This window comes from Perca flavescens, chromosome 14 (genome assembly GCF_004354835.1).
Source record: "Perca flavescens isolate YP-PL-M2 chromosome 14, PFLA_1.0, whole genome shotgun sequence".
NCBI classification, from domain to species: Eukaryota; Metazoa; Chordata; class Actinopteri; order Perciformes; family Percidae; genus Perca; species Perca flavescens.
The window spans coordinates 21,079,566-21,099,313 of NC_041344.1; the positions used below are offsets into that span (position 1 = coordinate 21,079,566).

Genomic DNA, 19,748 nt, shown 5'->3' on the forward strand with positions numbered 1-19,748 from the left:
TGTTTCAAAGGTAAGACTAATTGTTTTATTAACTAAGCAGGTAGTTCTTAAGAGCGGGGCCCTGCTGATGGCAAGTAGGTGGAAGGAGGTACAAAAGCACACTGCTGCGACTGTGGATCCACTGCTAAAAACAAAGACAATAGCATTTGCCGCTCACGCAGCTGGAATATTATCAAACTTATTCTCCTTATTTCCTTATTTTGTGACAGATGTATAGTAGACTCTGAAATTATACCTCAGAGAGGTCAATGAAGCAGTTTAGAAAAGGTAAAGGCTGGCGGCCTCTAGCTCACCCAGTAAGAGCGTTCGCCCCGCGTTGGCTGAGTCCTGCAGCGGCGCAGGTTCAAAACCGACATGCTGCCCTTTGCTGCGTGTCATCCCCCATCTCTATCCCCCTTTCAAATCTATTCACTGTCACTTCATAATAAAAGGGAAAAATCCCCAAAAAATAATCTTTAGAAAAGGTAAAGGCTGTAGTGCAAAGACTCAGAGAGCACAAGTGTTCCCAGACAGAACGAGAAAAAAAAAAAAAAAAAAAAAAGTCAGATTTCTTCTTTTTCACACGCATCAATTTACATGCACGCTGGTTGTCCCGTCTGTGTTTTCCCAGACGTGGATGATCAGCATATTAGTGTAACTGAGAGGGTTGTTGATCATGAAGGGATTGGACCATGGTTTAGACCAGGGAGTCCAGACAAGATCCAGGGGGCATCTCCATAACACACACATGAAACATTCCATGTACTCGTAAGCATTTACACACAGCTCTGTAGCCGGGGATGAAGCTTATGATGGTTGATTAGCAGCGCCATGACGACTGCAAAATGATTACCGTGAGAGGGGGAAGCCGTCGTTTTTGCTATGCAGACCCAACCCCAAGGAGACACTCAACAATCAAATCAACCGACAGCCTCTCCCAACCATCAACTGCTATGGCATGTGTCCAGGGCTGCCGGATCCATGCACACAGCCTGGGATGAACTTCGGAGACAGGGCTAATGTGATACTGTAGGATGGCATCTCTTCAGTGTACTTTACTCCACAGGATTTTGTTAAATCTTTTAACAATCGCAGACATATCCATGACATGTATCAGACGAGAGATGTAACACACAAGACATAAAGACTTGAGTCTAGCATGTGCTTCTATATATGACAGCTGAATGATGTTTTTGTTAGGATGCCAATGCAACGCAATTTAAACTGTCTTTGCTACGTCTGTCCGGCATAAAAACTCCACCCTATATTCCGTATAGTTTGTTTTTATCTCATCTTCGCCACCCAGCTTTTATCTCTGTCTCCTTTCAGCAGGCATCTAGATACACTCCTCTGAACCAAAAAAAAGGGCTTGGAAACATTGTTTACAAGTAACATAAATGCATGGTGTTGGTTAGGCCCGGCTGATAGAAAGACAGCTCTCCTTCATTGATAGTAGTGGGAGAAAAGGGCCTAGAGGAGCTTCAATAATCCCCTGTCCCCTTGGCATTGTTACTGACAGCCTTCCACCCACCTAGAGCGTGCTTGCGCACACACACACACACACACACACACACACACACACACACACACACACACACACACACACACACACACACACACACACACACACACACACACACACACACACACACACACACACACACACACACACACACACACACACACACACACACACACACACACACACACGACTGCTAGCTGCCAGTATCTGTTTGGTTTCTGAGAGTGGACACCCACCAGTGCAAGTTCAGAATACCCACAGCACCTGGCACACTGCTATTTTCCCAGCACGCTCCCTTAACAAAGTTTTTTTCTTTTTTTTCAATCCTCCAAGAGTCGATGGGGGAAGTGTTTTTTTTTTTTTTTTTTCTTCACTTGAACAGATGCTTCGATCAAAATTTCAGAGGGAAGAAGAAACAGAGAAGCAGAAAGGTAGGGAGTCGGAAGGAGCCAAAATGAAATGGAGGGAGCACAGAGTGCATCATGGTATGTGGAAGAATGTAAAGAAAGATGAGAGCAGAGGAAAAAAAGAGAGGACATAAAGTCGGGTGAAAGAGGAAAATCTACAAACTATCATGTAGCTCTGTATGTCAGTGCACACATACACAAAACGTTTGATTCCTCAAATCGCCACCCCTTTAAAGTCTCTCTCTCTCTTATATCTATCTGTCTCTCAGTCTCACCAGGAGCAGCGAGAATAAGAGGGAGAAAAGTGATTTCCACATAACAGATTGTTACGACTGTCACTATATCCCCTGATTTACACAGTCACAGGGAGGCAGACAAATGCATTTTCACTGTTTACATCCCCACACATACACACCAAACCACTTACATACACATTCAAACACACACTGGCATCCAAGTAAAATCTCTCTTACACAGATACTACCCCAACAGAAAAGTAAGCGAGAATGCTGCCTGCCATCCGACCCCCTGCTAAATCTATTACCCCTGACTCATCTTGCTTAAATGGAGTCCTATCTGGCAAAAACAGCAGCAGGCACACTAGCTTCAAATATACTACGCTCAGGTACCAACCAAAAGTTATTGTTCACAGACATATTAGCATGAGAATGAGCGAGTTGGATGAAAATACAGTTACTAATGTTGTTTGTTTTGTCTTGCGCCCCGTTCTTTTCATAAGGTTTGCACAGTTGAGTGCTTGATTTGTTTCCAGCTACCACGGACGGTGCTGATGTTGCCACATCTCTACTTTTTATATCCACATTTGTTTTGTGTTCATGAGACACAGGTTTGCAGAATAATCATCCAGACTCTTTGTCTCGTCAAATCATTTATCTATCAAGGTTCAGGAGGAAAATAACACATCACAAAGTATGAGCATCATAAGGCCTTTACAATGTCAACTATAAAAAAAAACTAATCACATCTAAAGCTAGGTCTAAACAGACTTTTTTCCCTGTTTTGCCCCCATATAATTTCTATTCCCCTCCACAAAACCAAAATGAGGTTTAGATACAAAGCCTGGGGCTATGGGTTCCTAACAGATTTACCCTGATGCCACGGCCACCATTTATCCTGCTCCAAAGCCGCACAATGCAACGGAGTGCTCCTGAATAGCATGGGCAATTACAGTGCATGTGTGTGTTTTCGTGTGTGTGTGTGCCTTGCTCTCTTTTTCCAAATCCAAAACCCCCACTACTCTCACCGTCCTCTGTGCGCATACACGCACACACACACACACCGCGCACACACACACACACACACACACACACACACACACACACACACACACACACACACACACACACACACACACACACACACACACACACACCTTAAAGCAGATGTAATAACATGAAACTACGCAGCCATGTGCACTTTGCTCTTTGTAGAAGCCCAGGTGGTTACCATGGCAATATGTTTAAAAAAAAAAAATCTTTTTTGACTTAGCCTAACATTTTATTACCCATCATTATGTATCATTAAATACATACATATTAATGTAAAAAAAAACAGTGGTGATGGGGATGGGAGGAGGAGTAAGTGTGAAATTGGAGGTGTATCTACAAAGAAGGAAACACCTGAAAGGGGCCTTTGGTGGTTTGATGTCTATTTGCTATATAATTCAAGTATGAACATCCCTCTGTGAATTTTTTACACCAAAGGATTCAGTCACAAGTTTGTTTATAAAATGCAAAATAACACTAGATAGCTAGTCAGATCAGAACAAAGGGATAAATAATACATGTACTGATAGCTTTGATACGAGTCTTTCATACGCTTACTACTTAGCATTTGGCTTTAATGAGGAGAGATACATTTGTGGCTTAAAGAGAAATACAGCATAGCAATGTCACAGTCAGATCAGCAACTTCTGCCGGAGATATTTTCAAACAGTACAACCACTCGGTTGTTGATCCTCTATATTCATAATTTTGTAAAATGATTTATGGCTATATTTGAAATCTACCTATCTTGTTTTTGTACGACACATCACAAAATAGCAGTTATTCCATAAGCATAGACTCCAAGGTGCAAGGATTATCTAATGAATTCTGTTTCCAATTCAAAGTCTACCAGCATCTTGATTTATGTAAAAAGATCAGATCGGCTAATATTTAAAGAGAAACCTGATAACACCAACCCATCTTTCTTCTGATCCACCACTCCAGCCAGCAGCTTTGTAGCCTCGTCTGACAGCTGGATGTCTGTGTGGGCATGGAGAAAACGACTCACAAAGTCCTGCGGTGACATGAAGCGCTCATCATTCTTCTTGACGCTGGCATACTGTAAAGAGAAAAACAGATAGAGACACAAGGATTCACACTGAGCCTTAGAATTTGATAAAAAAAAAGAAACAAACGTGAGTGAAAAGCTCCTTTCATAAGAGGCAAACACAAAAGAGGGGGTAAAATACATATGTAAAATCCTACCTTTTCAAAAATGGCTTTCAACTCGGTGGGGTCGGCCCTCCTAGGCAGAACTGCCTGCAAGACAATACGTAAACTTTTGTGAATATAACTTTCATACACAATGCCCCACTTTGCATCGTGCATCGTTTGAAGAACGCTGTGCAACAGTGGTTCAGATTGTTTTTTTGAATACTTTTAAGGGCCTGAAGATGTAAACATGTCCAGTAATTCACCAGCTATGAGAAAGACTACAATAAACTCAACATCATTTTGAGTTTGGAACTCATTCTTGACTTTGGAAACACACATCTCAGATTAAATATTCTAAACTCAAGATGCATTTAGAAGCTTTTTATGGAGCTTTTGACTCACTGTATCCCTTTGTGGAACTTGTCCAAGTCACTGAAAAAAGACAGTAGATTTAGAAAGCTCTATGAAAAGATAGTAAGTGAATGGTTTATCTCTCAGATTTATATTGTGAACACTTGGAGGGTCCTGAAGTTGGTGTAGTGTCAATTTCTAAAACATACTAGTTGTATGTAATGATAACAATGACAGTACAACTATGTTAAAATGTCTCCTCTAGCCTGCAGAAACTTCTGGCACCTACAAGTAGTTAAATAAAAGGATCATGGATGCCACAGCAGGTAGCATGATGCTAATTAAGGTTACCTGCAACTACAACCAGACACAACAGTAAACTGTAGACGAGTCCTGAAAGGAGCAGTATCTTTACTGCACTTTGCATCATAAGTAAAATGACAGAGCTCAGTCAGTTTGACTTAACTAACAACGTTAGCCGACTGTACATTAATTAGCTAACCGGCTACAGTAAAGCCTCAATGTCATTGCCGTATGGTCAGTGTCAACGTCTAGCACATCCTCTTAGCAGGCTAACCGGCATTTAACGAGCACTCCGGGAAGACATCCTAACCGGCGGAGAGCTCCGGAGGAGACACCCACGGGACCGAGCACATCACCGACAAGGCGAGAGTTCCCAGAGAGAGGAGACACTGAAGTCGAAAACTCACCAATCTTACCTTTGCTGCCATGCTAATCGAGTTCACTGTCAACTAGTCCTCCCAACACTTCCTCCTGCGTGACGACGTTCCCATGGAGATCACGCGCAGGTGCAGCGAAAGGAGGTTGAAAGAGGATCAGCTGCGCACGTGGTGATGGGGCACGAGAGGTCAACCGGTCAGTGGCTTGTGCGTGTCAGATCCATTCACTGATCCGATAATGTGGAGAGATACAGAGAGAAACATAATTCCTGTATGTATCTGTTCTGTACCTACCTTTGTCTTGTATTATTCTTGACATATTCATTTAAAGAGCTATGGAATCTATATACTGTGTTTAAAATGCTTCTGTCCCATTCCTGGATGTGTGACCATTATGGATGAATTACTGAATGAGTCTACAGGGCGCAGGCCCATGGGGCCCAAGGTGGCAGAGGCCCCTATTAAGATGCTCCGTTCGAAGTGACTGTAGGCTATAAGCATTTCTCATTAGGGCTCAGTCAAAACTAGTGATATCCCAGTCACTTTGTTTAATCCTGATTCTTTAATATTGAGTATACTGTAGGCTTTATAGCCTACTGAGCCTCTAGATTAATTTTTCTTATACACAATCCATACTACAGTAAGCCTACATTAAAACAAGTGAAGCAATTTAAATGGCCCTGCTTGAAGAAATCTGTATCATAGATTTATTTTGATGGTTTCCTATAATATTTTGTATGCCATAGTATTCAACCAATATTTCAACCAAGATTTATCTGTAAAATAGACGGTAAACATGCAAAGTGACTACTAACAACGAGGGGGGGGATGCTCTTAGGAGTTGGGGACTTTTTCACATCTGTGCCCAGGGGCCCATTAGCTCATGATCCATCAACGGTGAGCATGTAAACTACTGGACCACACTATCATACTTATATGTTATAGAAGTTTTGGCTTCCAGTAGCAGCAAAGTATTGCAAGGTTTTTACTGCAATATTCACTTCTTTAGCTGTATGGGTTAGTCTTATGCACATTGAGTCTTTACTGTACTAAGGAACAGAGGTCTAGACGTCAGAATAAAAACCTTAGTTCCTTCCTTACACCTATTCTTTTCTCGCAGTAAATGGTTCCTATACTTTATTTCTAGCTTTTCTGGCCCATCTGTGCTTTGTGCCAGGAGGGAAAAAGGTGCAGAGAGAATTCCATGACTACAAAAGCAAAGGTTAACATTACTCACAGCATAAAAACAATTTAAAAGGGAGCAAAAGGGCTCTAATGGCCCGACAGTCTTCAAAGAAAATGTATTTTGCGCTCAAAATAATTCATAGCTTTTTGCCGGTGGCTTTTCAGCTTCCCGGAGACCCAGCATGAACCACTGTATTTTTCCCAGCAGGCTTTCTGCTCCTCGCGAAATGGCCTTCGCTAGGGCATACCTCGCATCCCCTACAAATATTGACAGCACTGAGTCCATCGCTTATTGGAAAAATGGCTGTAAGTAATGTTTTATCAGTAGATGCAATCTCCACACCTGTATTTTCCCCTGTCATATGACAATATTTGACAGAATTAATGATTTGCTCCTATGACATTTTATTTCCCATCACTGTCAATCTGCCAGCAAACAACTCACTTACTTGTGGCATTGGTGTAGGAAGCATGTAGCAGCATTTGCTTTGCCTCTGTATTATTCATGAACTGCAAAATGTACTTGAAGCATGTAAACTACTAGCAGGTTTGACATGAAACTCCTGACTGTTTATGTGAAAAAAATCTTTAAACATTACCTTTAGTGAAATGATTTTTCGTTTAGAGCAGCCTTTCAGCCTCTATTTTTAGCAATCAAACTAACAATGATTCTGTCAGCCGCCACAGAGTAAGTGGGTAATAATGATAAACCTTGCGACCTTTGAACTTCAATGGCTTGAGGGGTCTCCTGCTCGCGTCCCCAAGGGCCCACGCGTCCTGACAACTTGAGCGATGAGTGGCGGACGGCTGTCTCAATCAGCCTCCTCCTATTTTTAACCAACACTAAACACAGAGCTTCCAAAATAGACACAAACTCTAAACAAATGATTAATATGGCACTTAAGGTCTCCCCACTGACCAGCGAGTCCCTATTAACAGCCAATAACGGAGGCCCTCTGGGGTCAAAAGGTTTAAAGACTTTCTAATAAAAGTAACAGAGACATGGGGATGTGTTTTGGAGGAGAAAAAGTTGTGTCTCAGTTTGAAATGCTGACAAGTTAATAATCCCTTCTCAAATGGCCTTACCACAGTAAAATGGCCAGTTTGTTCTTACTTTTATTGCTATCATCTGTCAGTCACTCACATCGTTCTCTTTTTTTTTCCTGCCTCGTCTTAAGTGGACTGAAAGAGCTAAAGCAGCTTTACAGTAATGTTCTCGCTGGGGCTTTATTCTCATTCCCCATTCTTTCTTTTCTTTTTTAGTTGAATGTGAATTCTTATTGTAGTTTTAGGCAGGAAATGCCTAATGGATTCCCAAAGACGTATTCATGACATGGTAATGAGATTCAAATTTGTAAGACATTTCTGACCTGAAAAAAGAGGCTGCTTGTGGCAATGGCTTTGTCCTGTTTTCCACAGCTCAAGAATACAGTTTTGCAGTCACTCTCACTATTTCTAATGTAATTTTAAATGAGCCACAAAGCCAAAGAGTTAAAATCTAGAAACAACTGAGGAATAAATTGATCTGTCACTTACTTTCAAAACAGAGTATCCTAGGGTTGATGGAGAGCATTGGTCAGTTGCAATTATATTGGTATTATATTGTTGCACTGTTTATCCTACCATAAATGTGTTGTTTTTAAGGTGCAAAATGTCATACATTTTTCAAAATTAAATTTGAAGCTCCTTTTATGTAACCTAAAGTGGTTATAATAAAGTAGTTGTTTATTTAACTATAAACAGTTTAAATAATGCTGCCTCATATATGATATTTTATGGTATTAAAGTATAAGTCTGTAGTTTAAATCAAATCTGTCCGTGCTGCTGAAAATACTTGACAGAGCACCATATTAATTCGCTGTTGAAAATAGTCCCAAACATATGCACTGTGTAACATTTGCACACAAAAAACTACAGTGTTTAGGACAGTACTTAGCCTTTAAAAAATATATAACTATATGTGTCAGTTATTTTTTAAAGAGGTACATCTTCAGTAGAAACCAATAGGCTTGGGGATGATGACACAGATAAGGTAGGGAAGTCAAAAAGTACTGAGAGACAGACCAGTGGTTTTGGTCTTTAAATAGCATTTGTTGACAATAAGAATAATGTAAAAAATAATATCAGATTTATCTTTTTAAACATTAGTCATAAGTGGCAGACGTAGTACAAAAAACACAAAGGTTAACATAAATGCCAGGATGCAGAGTAGTGTCAAATCTACAGGCAGACAGGAAAAATAAGATTTTTTTATGAGTTTACTCCATATAATGTACTGAAGAAAAAGGATTGTGACCCCTTGCGAGTGACTTTGATTTATAACTCTATGGGCACACAAAGCAGAATAATTTTCTAAAGTAAAAGTATTTAAAGATAAATGTGTTTTTTTTCCTACTGTCAGATTGGCAAAATCAAAATGTATGTCCCCAATTTGGGTGGCCCTGACCTAACCCACATCTTTATTCTTCCAAGAATCCCTTTTTTGTTTTGTACATTTTCAGCTGATGTTCTTTTTCAGATCTGTCATTTGTGATAAGTTGAATGTCTTGCTCAAGGGCACATCAGCAGGACACATGGCTGTTGATGGACACAGTGGCTACAAACCTTCAACCACTTGATTATAACCACATTACTTCCCCTCTAATTAAGAATGTCATGCAAGAGCCAAGATTGATGAAAACGCCCATTGTGTGCAATGACAAACCATTGCAAACTTCATACTTGCCAAAGTAGGATTTTTATATAACTTAGAAGTGTCACCAAAACCACACATTGGACTGACTGCCCAGATCATTTGGAACGCTTCAGACAAATCTGTTTTGCATAAAGGACAAGAAGGTGGCGAGAAGAGAGAGAAGAGAAATGAGCATCCTTTGGCCATTCTTGACGAAATCAGCCTTCTAATACATTGAACATATAAGACAATAAAACATGATTTATCTATTTTGACATGTACTCTTTTTGTGCTTCTTAATGGTGGATATCTTCCATAAGAAAAACATTAGGCTATTTGTGCTAATACATAAAAGCTATTATGTCCTTTCTTTATCAGTCATATAGAGAGCCTATTAGCAAAATAATTGACTTCTCTCTGTATGCCTACATCTCTACTGTCTGTCTAACAACAAAACACTGCTTATTATAATCTACTTTCGTTTCTCCAATCAGTGAGTTGTCAAACACTATTCTTAATCATCACACATAACATGCACTGCATTAAAGTGGCATTCTTGTAAACACCATATATGTAATAGCGTGTGACAAGCCGCCTTTGTTTACACCATAATAACTGGGTGTTTGAATAACTTCTCAATGACTTTAAGTAACCAGCCAGACTCACTCTGCTTCCATTCAGCCGTGCAGCCTGATAACCTGGACTGACGTTTGGCATGGAGTGGACTACGGATTATACCAAACAGTAGGGCTGAGTGGACTTCTCAGGCATTTCACCTGCGGTCTTGGGACATGGGAGTGCATTTCCTGTGCACACAATGCGGATGTAGTGTACATCCGCTTGTCTCATTATGCAAATGTTGACGTGTGCATTCATAAACATGTGAGACACGTAATGTTAATATTAGCCCCACCCACACACTAATTTATTGGAAGCACCAGCTTTGCTTCCTCTGCAGACTCTTTTCCATCTGCCAACCTAAACCTTAAGGCGGGCTGTCTTCTCTGCAGCTTCTGGATGAATCTGTTTAGTGTCTTTCAGTTCAGATGAAGTGCTACACTAACCATGCTTCAGGGCATCTGGGATGGGCCGGGGGCCTGGTGAAGCACGTGAAGGGGTGGATGGGAGCTTTGAGATGGTCCAGACAGGGTAGCGGGCAGGCTCGAGCTTCTCTCTTCCACAACAACAAGGACCTACACTGAAGCACGCTCAGACCCTGCAACCCGAGAGGGCACAGGGGTCCTCCAGCCTGCCTGGTTTGGGATAAATGAACCCAGATGCTTCCCGCATATGCAGAGCGACCAGGCTGAGGGAATGAGGGCGGGGGGGAGTAGGTCGTAGAGACAGAAAAAGAGGAGGCTTACCTCTTTCCTTTCTTTTTTTCTTTCCCTAGTTCAGGCAGTTATCTGTCAGATTCCTGCGCTTTCTCATAACCACTGATCACAGAGGCCTCCGTGCAAGGAACATTGTGGGAAATTATCAGAGGGGCATTTGTCTTTGAAGGAGAATGAGAGCAGCAGCAAATCTTTAAGTCCTTTCCTGTTCCTCTTCCTGTCAAGCTGCCACCTGGACTGAGAGAGGAGGAAGGGAGCGAGAGAATGATGGTTGCATTCGTCTAAATGACTTAATTGAAGTTCAAGTTGGCGCAGGAAGTTTTAGAATGTAACATGAATAGTGTGATTAAATGTCTTTGAAGGATTTGTTGCATAGATGTTGGTTAGCTGTTCATCTTAACAACATACTTGATCCAAGATGCTAAGCCGTCACTCTGCCATCTATAGAATAACACCTGTCTTAGGAATAGTCTGTTTCTTGTAGAGCGTTAGATGAGAAGATCAATACCACTCGCATATCTGTAAAGTAAATATGAAGCCACAGCCAGCAGCCGCTTAGCTTAGTTTAGCAAAAAGAGTGGAAACAGGGAATCAGCTAGCCTGGTTCTATCCAAAGGTAACAAAATCCGCCTATTTCTTGGCCGGGCGCATCCGCATGCACCCAGCCAAGAGCTTGTCCGGCACATGACCCCCACAAAACCACAACATGTTGTTTTTACACTACGTTTTTTGTATCGATTAAAGAAACGAGATATAATGTGTTAATTAGTGAGCTTTGGAAATGTAGAGACAGTCTTTATGCTAAGCTAACCAGCTGGTTGCTATTAATACTTGGAGACAACTATTTTTGTCTGGTATCACTCATGATCTCAAAGTGCTGATTCTTCTCTCAACTGCACTGCATCATAAGTATTTCCATACAACCTAACAGTAGGGATTTTTATTCAATGATTGGCTCCCTCTTGGTTTTCTTTTCTTGACTCATTTTCACTTGTTTGTCATTTGCAAACTATCTCTTACCAGTGGTCCACCTGCAAAGTATAACCCTATCTTCAGCCATAGGTGGGTTGTGTAATAATAATTAAAAAAAAAAACTGGCTGCATGAAAACATTGTAACGCAGATGCTTCCTTTTTTACGCAGTGACGCTTCAAAGCTCCTTTTTTCACTGCAGACTGTGGCGATGTGTTTCTCACCAGGGACCTCAGGAGTAACCTGTGTCACTACCAATCTGCCAGCCTCTCCTGATGCCATCCAGATGCCCCCTCCTGAAACACACACCAGCTTCTTTGTGTTTGCTCCACTTGAGGTTTAGGGCCCTTTTTTTTACCAAGTTGGACATGCACTAACACAAATACAGATGCACATACACTTACACCAAAAATACACACTTTGAAACAAACATGATGTTCAGACACACTTAACCACACATGTGCGTACACCCACAGTCACAAGCCACCCCCTGTCTGAGGTAGATGCAGCAATGAGGAATAAACGAAAAATTTCCTATTTCGTTGCACTAAGTCTTGCCTGCTTTAGATCACTCCTAACCTGCCTTGCCATGTCAGAAGACCAAGAGTTAAATTAGAGAGGACTACATTTCCTGAAATGAAATGACTGTCAACTCAACTTTGCTCCATCATCCCAGAAGAGTGCAAGGAAAATATCCCAGTCCTTGCTTGTTTTTGCGTAATGAACAGCAAACAGAGTTGGAAATATCAAAGGCAACGGTGGTAAAAGGCATCACTCTCAAATGAATTATGAAAGAGAGTTGTTTTAGTCTGTCTTTGATCTCAGAAGTTTGTAGTGAGGCAGCAACATGTAGCTCCTGGATATGTCATCATGACCATTAGGGAGTGCTGACATCTATCTGATTAGGATGACAAAACAACAGGTGTGTGTGTGTGTGTGTGTGTGTGTGTGTGTGTGTGTGTGTGTGTGTGTGTGTGTGTGTGTGTGTGTGTGTGTGTGTGTGTGCATAAGTTGGTGCATCGTACATCTGCTGTTGAAAGTATCTATGCATCAATGTGTTGTTTTTGTGCATGTGGATCTACGTTTGCCTTGGTTTTTGTACATTTTAATGTATTTTGAAGCGTGTGCATTTTTGTTCTTCTTCTTCCACATCTGTGAGTGTGTGAGGATGAGAGAGTGCATGCCTGTGTGGTGTGCTGGCTGGCTGTCCTGCCTTGAGGGGAGATAAATGGCTGAGTGTTGTTGTTGTCCAGAAAGCAGACACTCAGACAGCCGCTCACACATGATTAATTGTTTCCTTGTTGGGACTGGGACCAGTTGACTGTGGCTGGACCAAGGCCTCCCACCCAGCATTACCAGACGTGTGTGTGTGCATGTGTGCACACGCACATAAGCAAGAGAGTTAGAGGGTGATGAAAGGCAAAGACAGCTAGAAAGAGAGAGAGAATGCTATGTCCTATTTTATGAGTTTGTCTGTCATTGTACTCTCTTTTTAAACATGCTATTGTTTTGAACCCAGGCACACAGTGAAGTGGTGTTTTTTTATTTTCTTCTTTATGGTTGAATGTGGTGAAAATGATCGATGTGAATTGAGGGGAAGATTTGTCCTGCAACCTTTTAATGTTCACTTTAATTGGATTGTGCAATTTTAAAGGTCTTTAATGGACTTTTTCCTGCAATTGTTTCCCTCCCTTGTGTAGTTACACGATGCAGATACTGTGACATGTAATTAACCATGCTCTAAATACTTGATCCAAGTGAAAGAAGCTCTAGCTATTGCCTCGAATCATGGCTGCACATTGATTTCTCATAGGTCAACATTGCTCAGGTTGATCTACAGTGATGCTGGGTTTTATGGGAGTGCATGAGTGATCTTGTTGATTGATTAATTACAATTATCAGAGTCCTGATAATTCACCAGAGATGATAATAACATCAAGTGTGCTTTACTGCTCTGGCGGAAAAAGCCTCTCCGGTGTCTAAATTGTACCCCCCCATCATCCCCCCCCCTCCCCCTTATTAATTTCTCTTCCTTCACTGTCCAATGCTTTTAAGTACAGCAGGACAGGTAGATGGCTGTTAACGGTGTGTTCAAATATTGGAGGTTTGGGAGGGGACTGGGGTAAAAATCGGGAGTAAAAATAAATAACAAACACCCTAATTGCCAGGTATCATGGGTGTACGGGAAGGAAACACAGCGAGGGGGGGGGAGTTGGGGGTTGCCACAGACGTCACAGTTAAAAACACGCTGCCATCCTCGCAGGGCCATTCGGCTCGATTGCACATTGTGGTTAAATGATGACATGCATGAGGATGACTCACATGCAACACTGATTCACTTTATATTAGACCCTTAATTAATCACAGCAGCTATTATCCCCACTATGTGGTGATAAAAGTACAGGACTCCACTATGTAAATAGATGCAAAACATTTAGTGAGAATTTCAACTCCGCTTCTACTTCACTTCAATGTACTTCACAGCATAGGCTGGTTGTAGGCTACTACTATAAGCCTGCTTTACTGAATTGGGTTGCTCATTATGAATGAATAAATCAGTATTGGATATTACCAAGCTCCATACTAGATGCCGATCACAAAACTCATGTAGCCTACTGCTGTAAGTTCACAAACAGTGCAGTTGAGAAAAAAGGATTAGAAGTTTCAGGGCTCTTAAAAAAACGGTGTATCAGATATATAAGGAAACTATAAAGAAAGTGGGTAAATTAGCTTTAGCGAAGGCTCTCTAGCTCGCCGTAACTAGCCAGAGTGCAGTCACTGTTTGGCTTTTAACTCAGTTTTATTGTTCTTACAATTTGTATTCTGTCCCCCCCAAAAAAAAAACAACACATTTTTATGGCATAATATTATTTAGATCATACAGATCATATTCTGGTCTGTACTCAATTGATCAGATTTTGGCTTTGTATGTACTGTATTTATATGTCTGTGCTCTGTTTTTCGCCTTTGTGAAATTATACATTTATCTGTCAAAGACCTGCGAGATGGATCATGTCATAAACTGCACGGCTGAAACTCATAATCTGCCCTGACATCAAACCAAAGACTTGTGTTTTCATAGTGACTCAACCACCAGGGGTAGCGTTAAACTGAAACATACCCATCTGTTGTTTTTTGTGTGCCAACATGTCATATCGGGTTAAAATCTGGACAGGTTTAAGTGACGGTGAGGCTGTGGCGTGATCCCATACAGTCTCAGATATCCAGTGTCATGTCCACATGTTCAAATGGCGTTATCCTTATTTTCAGCTGGGCTGTGATGCCTCCAATAAAAACTATTAGAGGTTTCAGAGCAAAGCATGAAATATAACCCAGATATTGTATCTGTTAGTTATATGTGTAACTAGGTGAAGTCAAATATTTCCATTGTAGAAATTATGTTTATATTTATGTTTCCCTTAACTACAAGTATGACATTTTGGGTCAAAGTATGGTGCTCGATGCTCACTGAAGTGTCAAAGTGAAGATTTCTTTAGTTTTCTAAAGATCAAAGTTTCAACGTATGCTATGTTTTGGATTAAAAAGCTTTTGTGGCTTAAGTTTGGAATGATGTGTGCTGAATCTGGCGGCAACTTCTTGGAGTCTTTGCTGGTTGCCTGGCAACTGCTCAGAGACAACAACAAAAAAAGTCTGACCCATACCATAACCCCTCCGAAAACAGGGAGTATGATTTTTTTTTTTTCTTCAATTACTGAGCTTTAGAAGTGCTGGTATGACGATTTTGTTGCCTTTGGACTGAGCCAGGCTAGTTGGTTTGGCATCTAGTTGGCGCCGGCCCTTACCGACGAAAGTTCCCGAATGTCTCTCCAGTTAGACATTTTCATCACCCTCTTTCTTCACCCTCGGATGTTTGTTTTGCGTTTGCTTTTTGTGAATTTTCACACTTGGCTCAATCGGCGATAACACTGACTTTGTACTAGGGAGCTTGGCAGGGTACACCGTTTGTCCGATCCATCAGATTCGGACAATTGCGGTCTCGCATACAGCTCTGCTGGGTAATGTCTTTCAGGTTTGCAGTGCAAGTGTGAAAGGGGCTTATTTCCAGTAGCTTAGTCCTTGATGTAAAGATGGCGAGGATGCAGGAATTTGGGTAGATGCGACTTCATACTACTAACCAACATGATTCCAGCCTACCTATAGCAGCTTGAATAAAACTCTACTACTGCTATATTACAGTACATTACTGATATATTCTAATCGTATTTAAAAGGTTGTTTATTTTTGCTTTGGATCAATTTTATGAGAATATTTAGATCACAGATTTTACTTCACTTGCACATGATATTATCAATAAATTTTTAGATGATACATATACTGGGTTTCTTCTGATCCCATAGAAAGGGGGAGAATCAATCATGACAACACAGGATAATTTTGATGAGAATGAATGGAGCTTAAAAAGAAGCCTGTGGTCAATCTATACTGGTTAATTGAGGCAGTTAGGGTAGAAGCGACTTAAAAGCCCCAGTCCTCCTTGACACTGATGGCTGTCCTATAAGGGACCCTCAGTAGGGCCCTCAGGTCTTTTGATAGGGCATTCGCCAGCGTCCTTTGGGGTTGTTTCACCCCCCACAATAAACAGGCAGCCCTTTGTCAACGGGAGTAGGGGGGTCTGAAGGGTTGCTCCTCGTTATTATTTTCTAAAGTAATTATACCTTATTATCTGTGTTTACTCTAGCGGGGGTGCGAGCGTGCAGGTGTGGGCCATTCGGCAGTGGGTTGGCAGTCTCACTGAACGCACCCCGAGTGTCTTTTTTTTTTAAACTCTCTCCCCTCCATCTTTACTTGGAGGTTTTTGGGGGTTTTAGTTGTGGTATTGTAGCCCTGCCGCTAATTTCAGCCCAACAAAAGAAACGTGCAATTAGGGCTATTATAGTAGCAGCTGCATGCTTCCTAGCTGTGCAGAGACAGCTTCGTCTTCTCCCTGGCTCGGTGGCGAAGGGATTGGAGAGGGGAGAAGTGGAGAGAACAGGGCCTGCAACGGTGGGGAGAAAGTTCGAATGGTCACTGTAGCTTCCAGTGTCTGCAGGAAGGAGAGGAAAATATAGCCTGGGAGGCTGGTGTGTTTCCTCCATGTAGACACAGCAGGGACTCTCGCCCACAGGCTTGTGGGCTTGGAGAACAATGGATATGCCATCTCCCAACATGAAGTGTTATGAAATAGTCTTCGCCACAGTTCCATTGGCTGCTCTCTCGCATGGAGTCATGTGGTCTCAGAACTGCGTGGGCCGAGGGAAAACGGTTTGCAAATTAAAAAAAAATGCTTTCTGAAACATAGTCTTTCATAAAGACAAGAATCAGTTTAATGAATTTCTGGCATCCAGTAGTTCTCATATAGACTGATCCAGAATGTATTCCGTTGAAAGTATTACACATGGCTTGGATTTCTGTATCAAGACTACATTTTGCCACCACGAGCACAAGTAACAGCCCCTTTTAAAAAGTAATCCATTGTTTAAAATATTTCAAATGCAACCTTTCAATCATGTCTAAATATTCACCCAGAAGATTGTTATTCAGGCCTCTGTGAGTCAGTCAATATCAGCCACAGTGAGCCTTCTCGTACATGTCATGGGGAATCATGTGGGTCACAAAGGAACAACAAAAATGTGTGCACAAATTAAAGTCACAATTAAATGGGACCAAAGAAGAACCAGTGCAGAGACACTGAAAAGCCTGGCGATCTGTGAGGTTGAATATTGAGGGCCTATCGAGGCCCTCATGGCGTCAAACACAAGGGACCAATCTCATGCTCTGAGCACAAACAAAATGGTCACAGGTCTTCCTCTGTTGCTCTCACTTAGCGATTCTCTCACTTCACCGACTTCCCAACCCTTAGAATTATCATCTGGCCCAGGGCCCTTAGTTTCAAGGGCATTAAACAGATCTGAGTATCACCCATGTATGAGTAAGAGCTCTTTGAGCTCTTTTGTGACCTTGCTTTATTTCCTGCAGTACTTGCCAAAAAATATTTATTTTCTTTATTGAGATTTATATCAGTAGCAGCTGGAAGGTATTCTTTCAATCACACTATATGTCCAGGATAGTTGTTGGGCTGTGGGAAAATAACTAGTAGTAAACAGGGATTTTGCATTTTCCCAGAATAGAACGAGAGACTATCAGACGCTTGTCAGCGTGCTTTCAGTTGCCAACATCTAAACACTTGACCTGAGCTAACAGATTTCCACTTTCCACCTTTTCCAGCCTTTAGTGCCAAAATCTGAGTGTAACACTTTGAAGTGCAGAATGACTCTTTCCAAATATAAACTAATGCAAAACAGCAAATAGTGCTGGTAAATCAGCACCACAAAGAGGAAACTACCAAAAGTTAGAAGGAATGACCAGCCACACGCAGAAGGCAGAGGTGGAAAAATATTCTAAATGTGAGAGAAATTAATAAAAACATTATAAAATGTAATAAGAAATCTGGCTAAGTTATAAGATTTGTAATGTCGAAACTTGCCTAACCCCTGCATACTTGTGTTGTTGTACCCTTTAGGAGGAGGAACCGGCCCTCGAAATGCCTGGAAAAGGGGTATATGAGAAAGGACACAGAAACTGATCTTGGCATAATTCCCAATATTGTACTGGATGAGGAAGGCCAGACTTTTCTCATGGAATCAGTAACACACTTTTGTGATTTGTATTATTTTTTCAGGTATTTTACTAAATCAAGTTCCATTTTTCATGGCTCTACTGCAGTGACGTGAAGCCAGCACAATCCTGTCACACACTGCGTGCCATTCTGAGCTTATCGTGTTTTTAAAATAACACCGCATTATTCAGTAGCTACATACATTGGATATAGTGAATTCAAAACTACATGTTCATCTCAAACAAGTAGAAAAACTGCACGCGAATACAGTACTTGAGTAAATGTATTAAGGTTACTATCCACTCCTAGAGGCAGAGGATGAATGTTGTTTTCAGGATGAAAGCTGCTCTTGCAGCCTTGGTCTTACTGGCATCCATTTCACCTCATTAGGACCCTGGGACTGAGAGTCGACAAAACACTGAGAGAAATCATTTTGCCGGGGGAGTGTGGCAGGGATAAATTGGCCTCTGGTTCAGTATGAGAGTCCCCGCTGTGACAAGCGGAAGAGAAGGGCCTGGCTGGCAGTAGGGGCAGGCCCGGGCAAGGCAGGCTGGGAGGCCCCATGCTGAGACCCCCTCCCTGCTTCTGACAAACACGGCAGTGGATAATCTCTCCTTCAGGGACTCGGCCCAGCGCTGTGGGGCTGAGAGGGAAGGGGGCCGTTATACAGCACAGTGCAGAGGAACTGCCTTTGTATGTGTGTAGCATGCACCACAAACACACTTGTTTGCATTGTGTACCTCCACTGCGCACAGCTTATGTACAGCTCTGTTTCCCTTTGTACACTTTTTCTCTTTTCTCCCTTAACATAAATGTACGGTTGCTACAAAATGATCTTGAATATCTCGGATAAATTCTGTTAAGCACCTGAACTTGAGTAATATTGTGCAAAATTCATGTTGTCTAAAATAAATGCACAATGTGTCAGAGGGCAAAAACAAGCCGTCCATTACAGGTAGATTGTGTTGACTTGGCAGGTGTGCTTCTGAAGAGATCAACAGCTCTTACAAAATGGGGCGGCTGTGGCTCAGTGGTAGAGTGGATCCCTGGCCCTGCAGTCCCATGTCGAAGTGTCCTTGGGCAAGACACTGAACCCCGAGTTGCTGCCGATGCTGTGCATCGGAGTGCAAATGCGTGTGAATGTTTATCTGATGAGCAGGTGGCACCTTGTACGGCAGCCTCGGCCACAGCATATGAATGTGTGTGAATGGTAAATGGTTCCTGTACTATGTAAAAGCGCTTTGAGTAGTCGTTAAGACCAGAAAAGCGCTATATAAAAACAGTCAATTTACAAAGACTGTAATTTGAAGGCATCTTCCACACAAAAAACAATAACTGCAATGGATTTAGCCTATGCATCAAAGAATATAAGCATTCTAAGGACTTAGTGAAATGGGAAGATGCAGGCTAGATTTCTAGTAATGACCATTCCAGCATCAATTGAATTTATCCATTGGTTATGCAGCATGAATTGGGAGGTATGAAGGCAATTATAATGTATTCATTTACTAATATAACTTGCTCAATTTCAGCAATGTTCCTGTGGTTACTAAAGTAATGCAATCCAGTTGCTCAGGTTTGCATATAA

General features: G+C 41.6%; 1 protein-coding gene across 7 annotated transcripts in view; it reads right to left on the reverse strand.

Annotated features, from left to right (window-relative positions):
- The window catches only part of slc25a13 (solute carrier family 25 member 13), a 47,638-nt gene extending 42,075 nt beyond the window's left edge, over positions 1-5,563 (reverse strand). For 4 of the 7 annotated variants that reach the window (XM_028596982.1, XM_028596983.1, XM_028596981.1 and 1 more), the window contains exons 1-3: positions 5,411-5,563; positions 4,401-4,454; positions 4,112-4,254 (exon numbers count right to left, since the gene is read on the reverse strand). In XM_028596982.1, coding sequence (XP_028452783.1) covers positions 4,112-4,254; positions 4,401-4,454; positions 5,411-5,431 — 218 coding nt within the window. In that variant the 5' untranslated portion in view covers positions 5,432-5,563. The other 3 variants (XM_028596986.1, XM_028596984.1, XM_028596985.1) reach the window with 3 other exon arrangements.
- Positions 5,564-19,748: the final 14,185 nt, after the last annotated feature.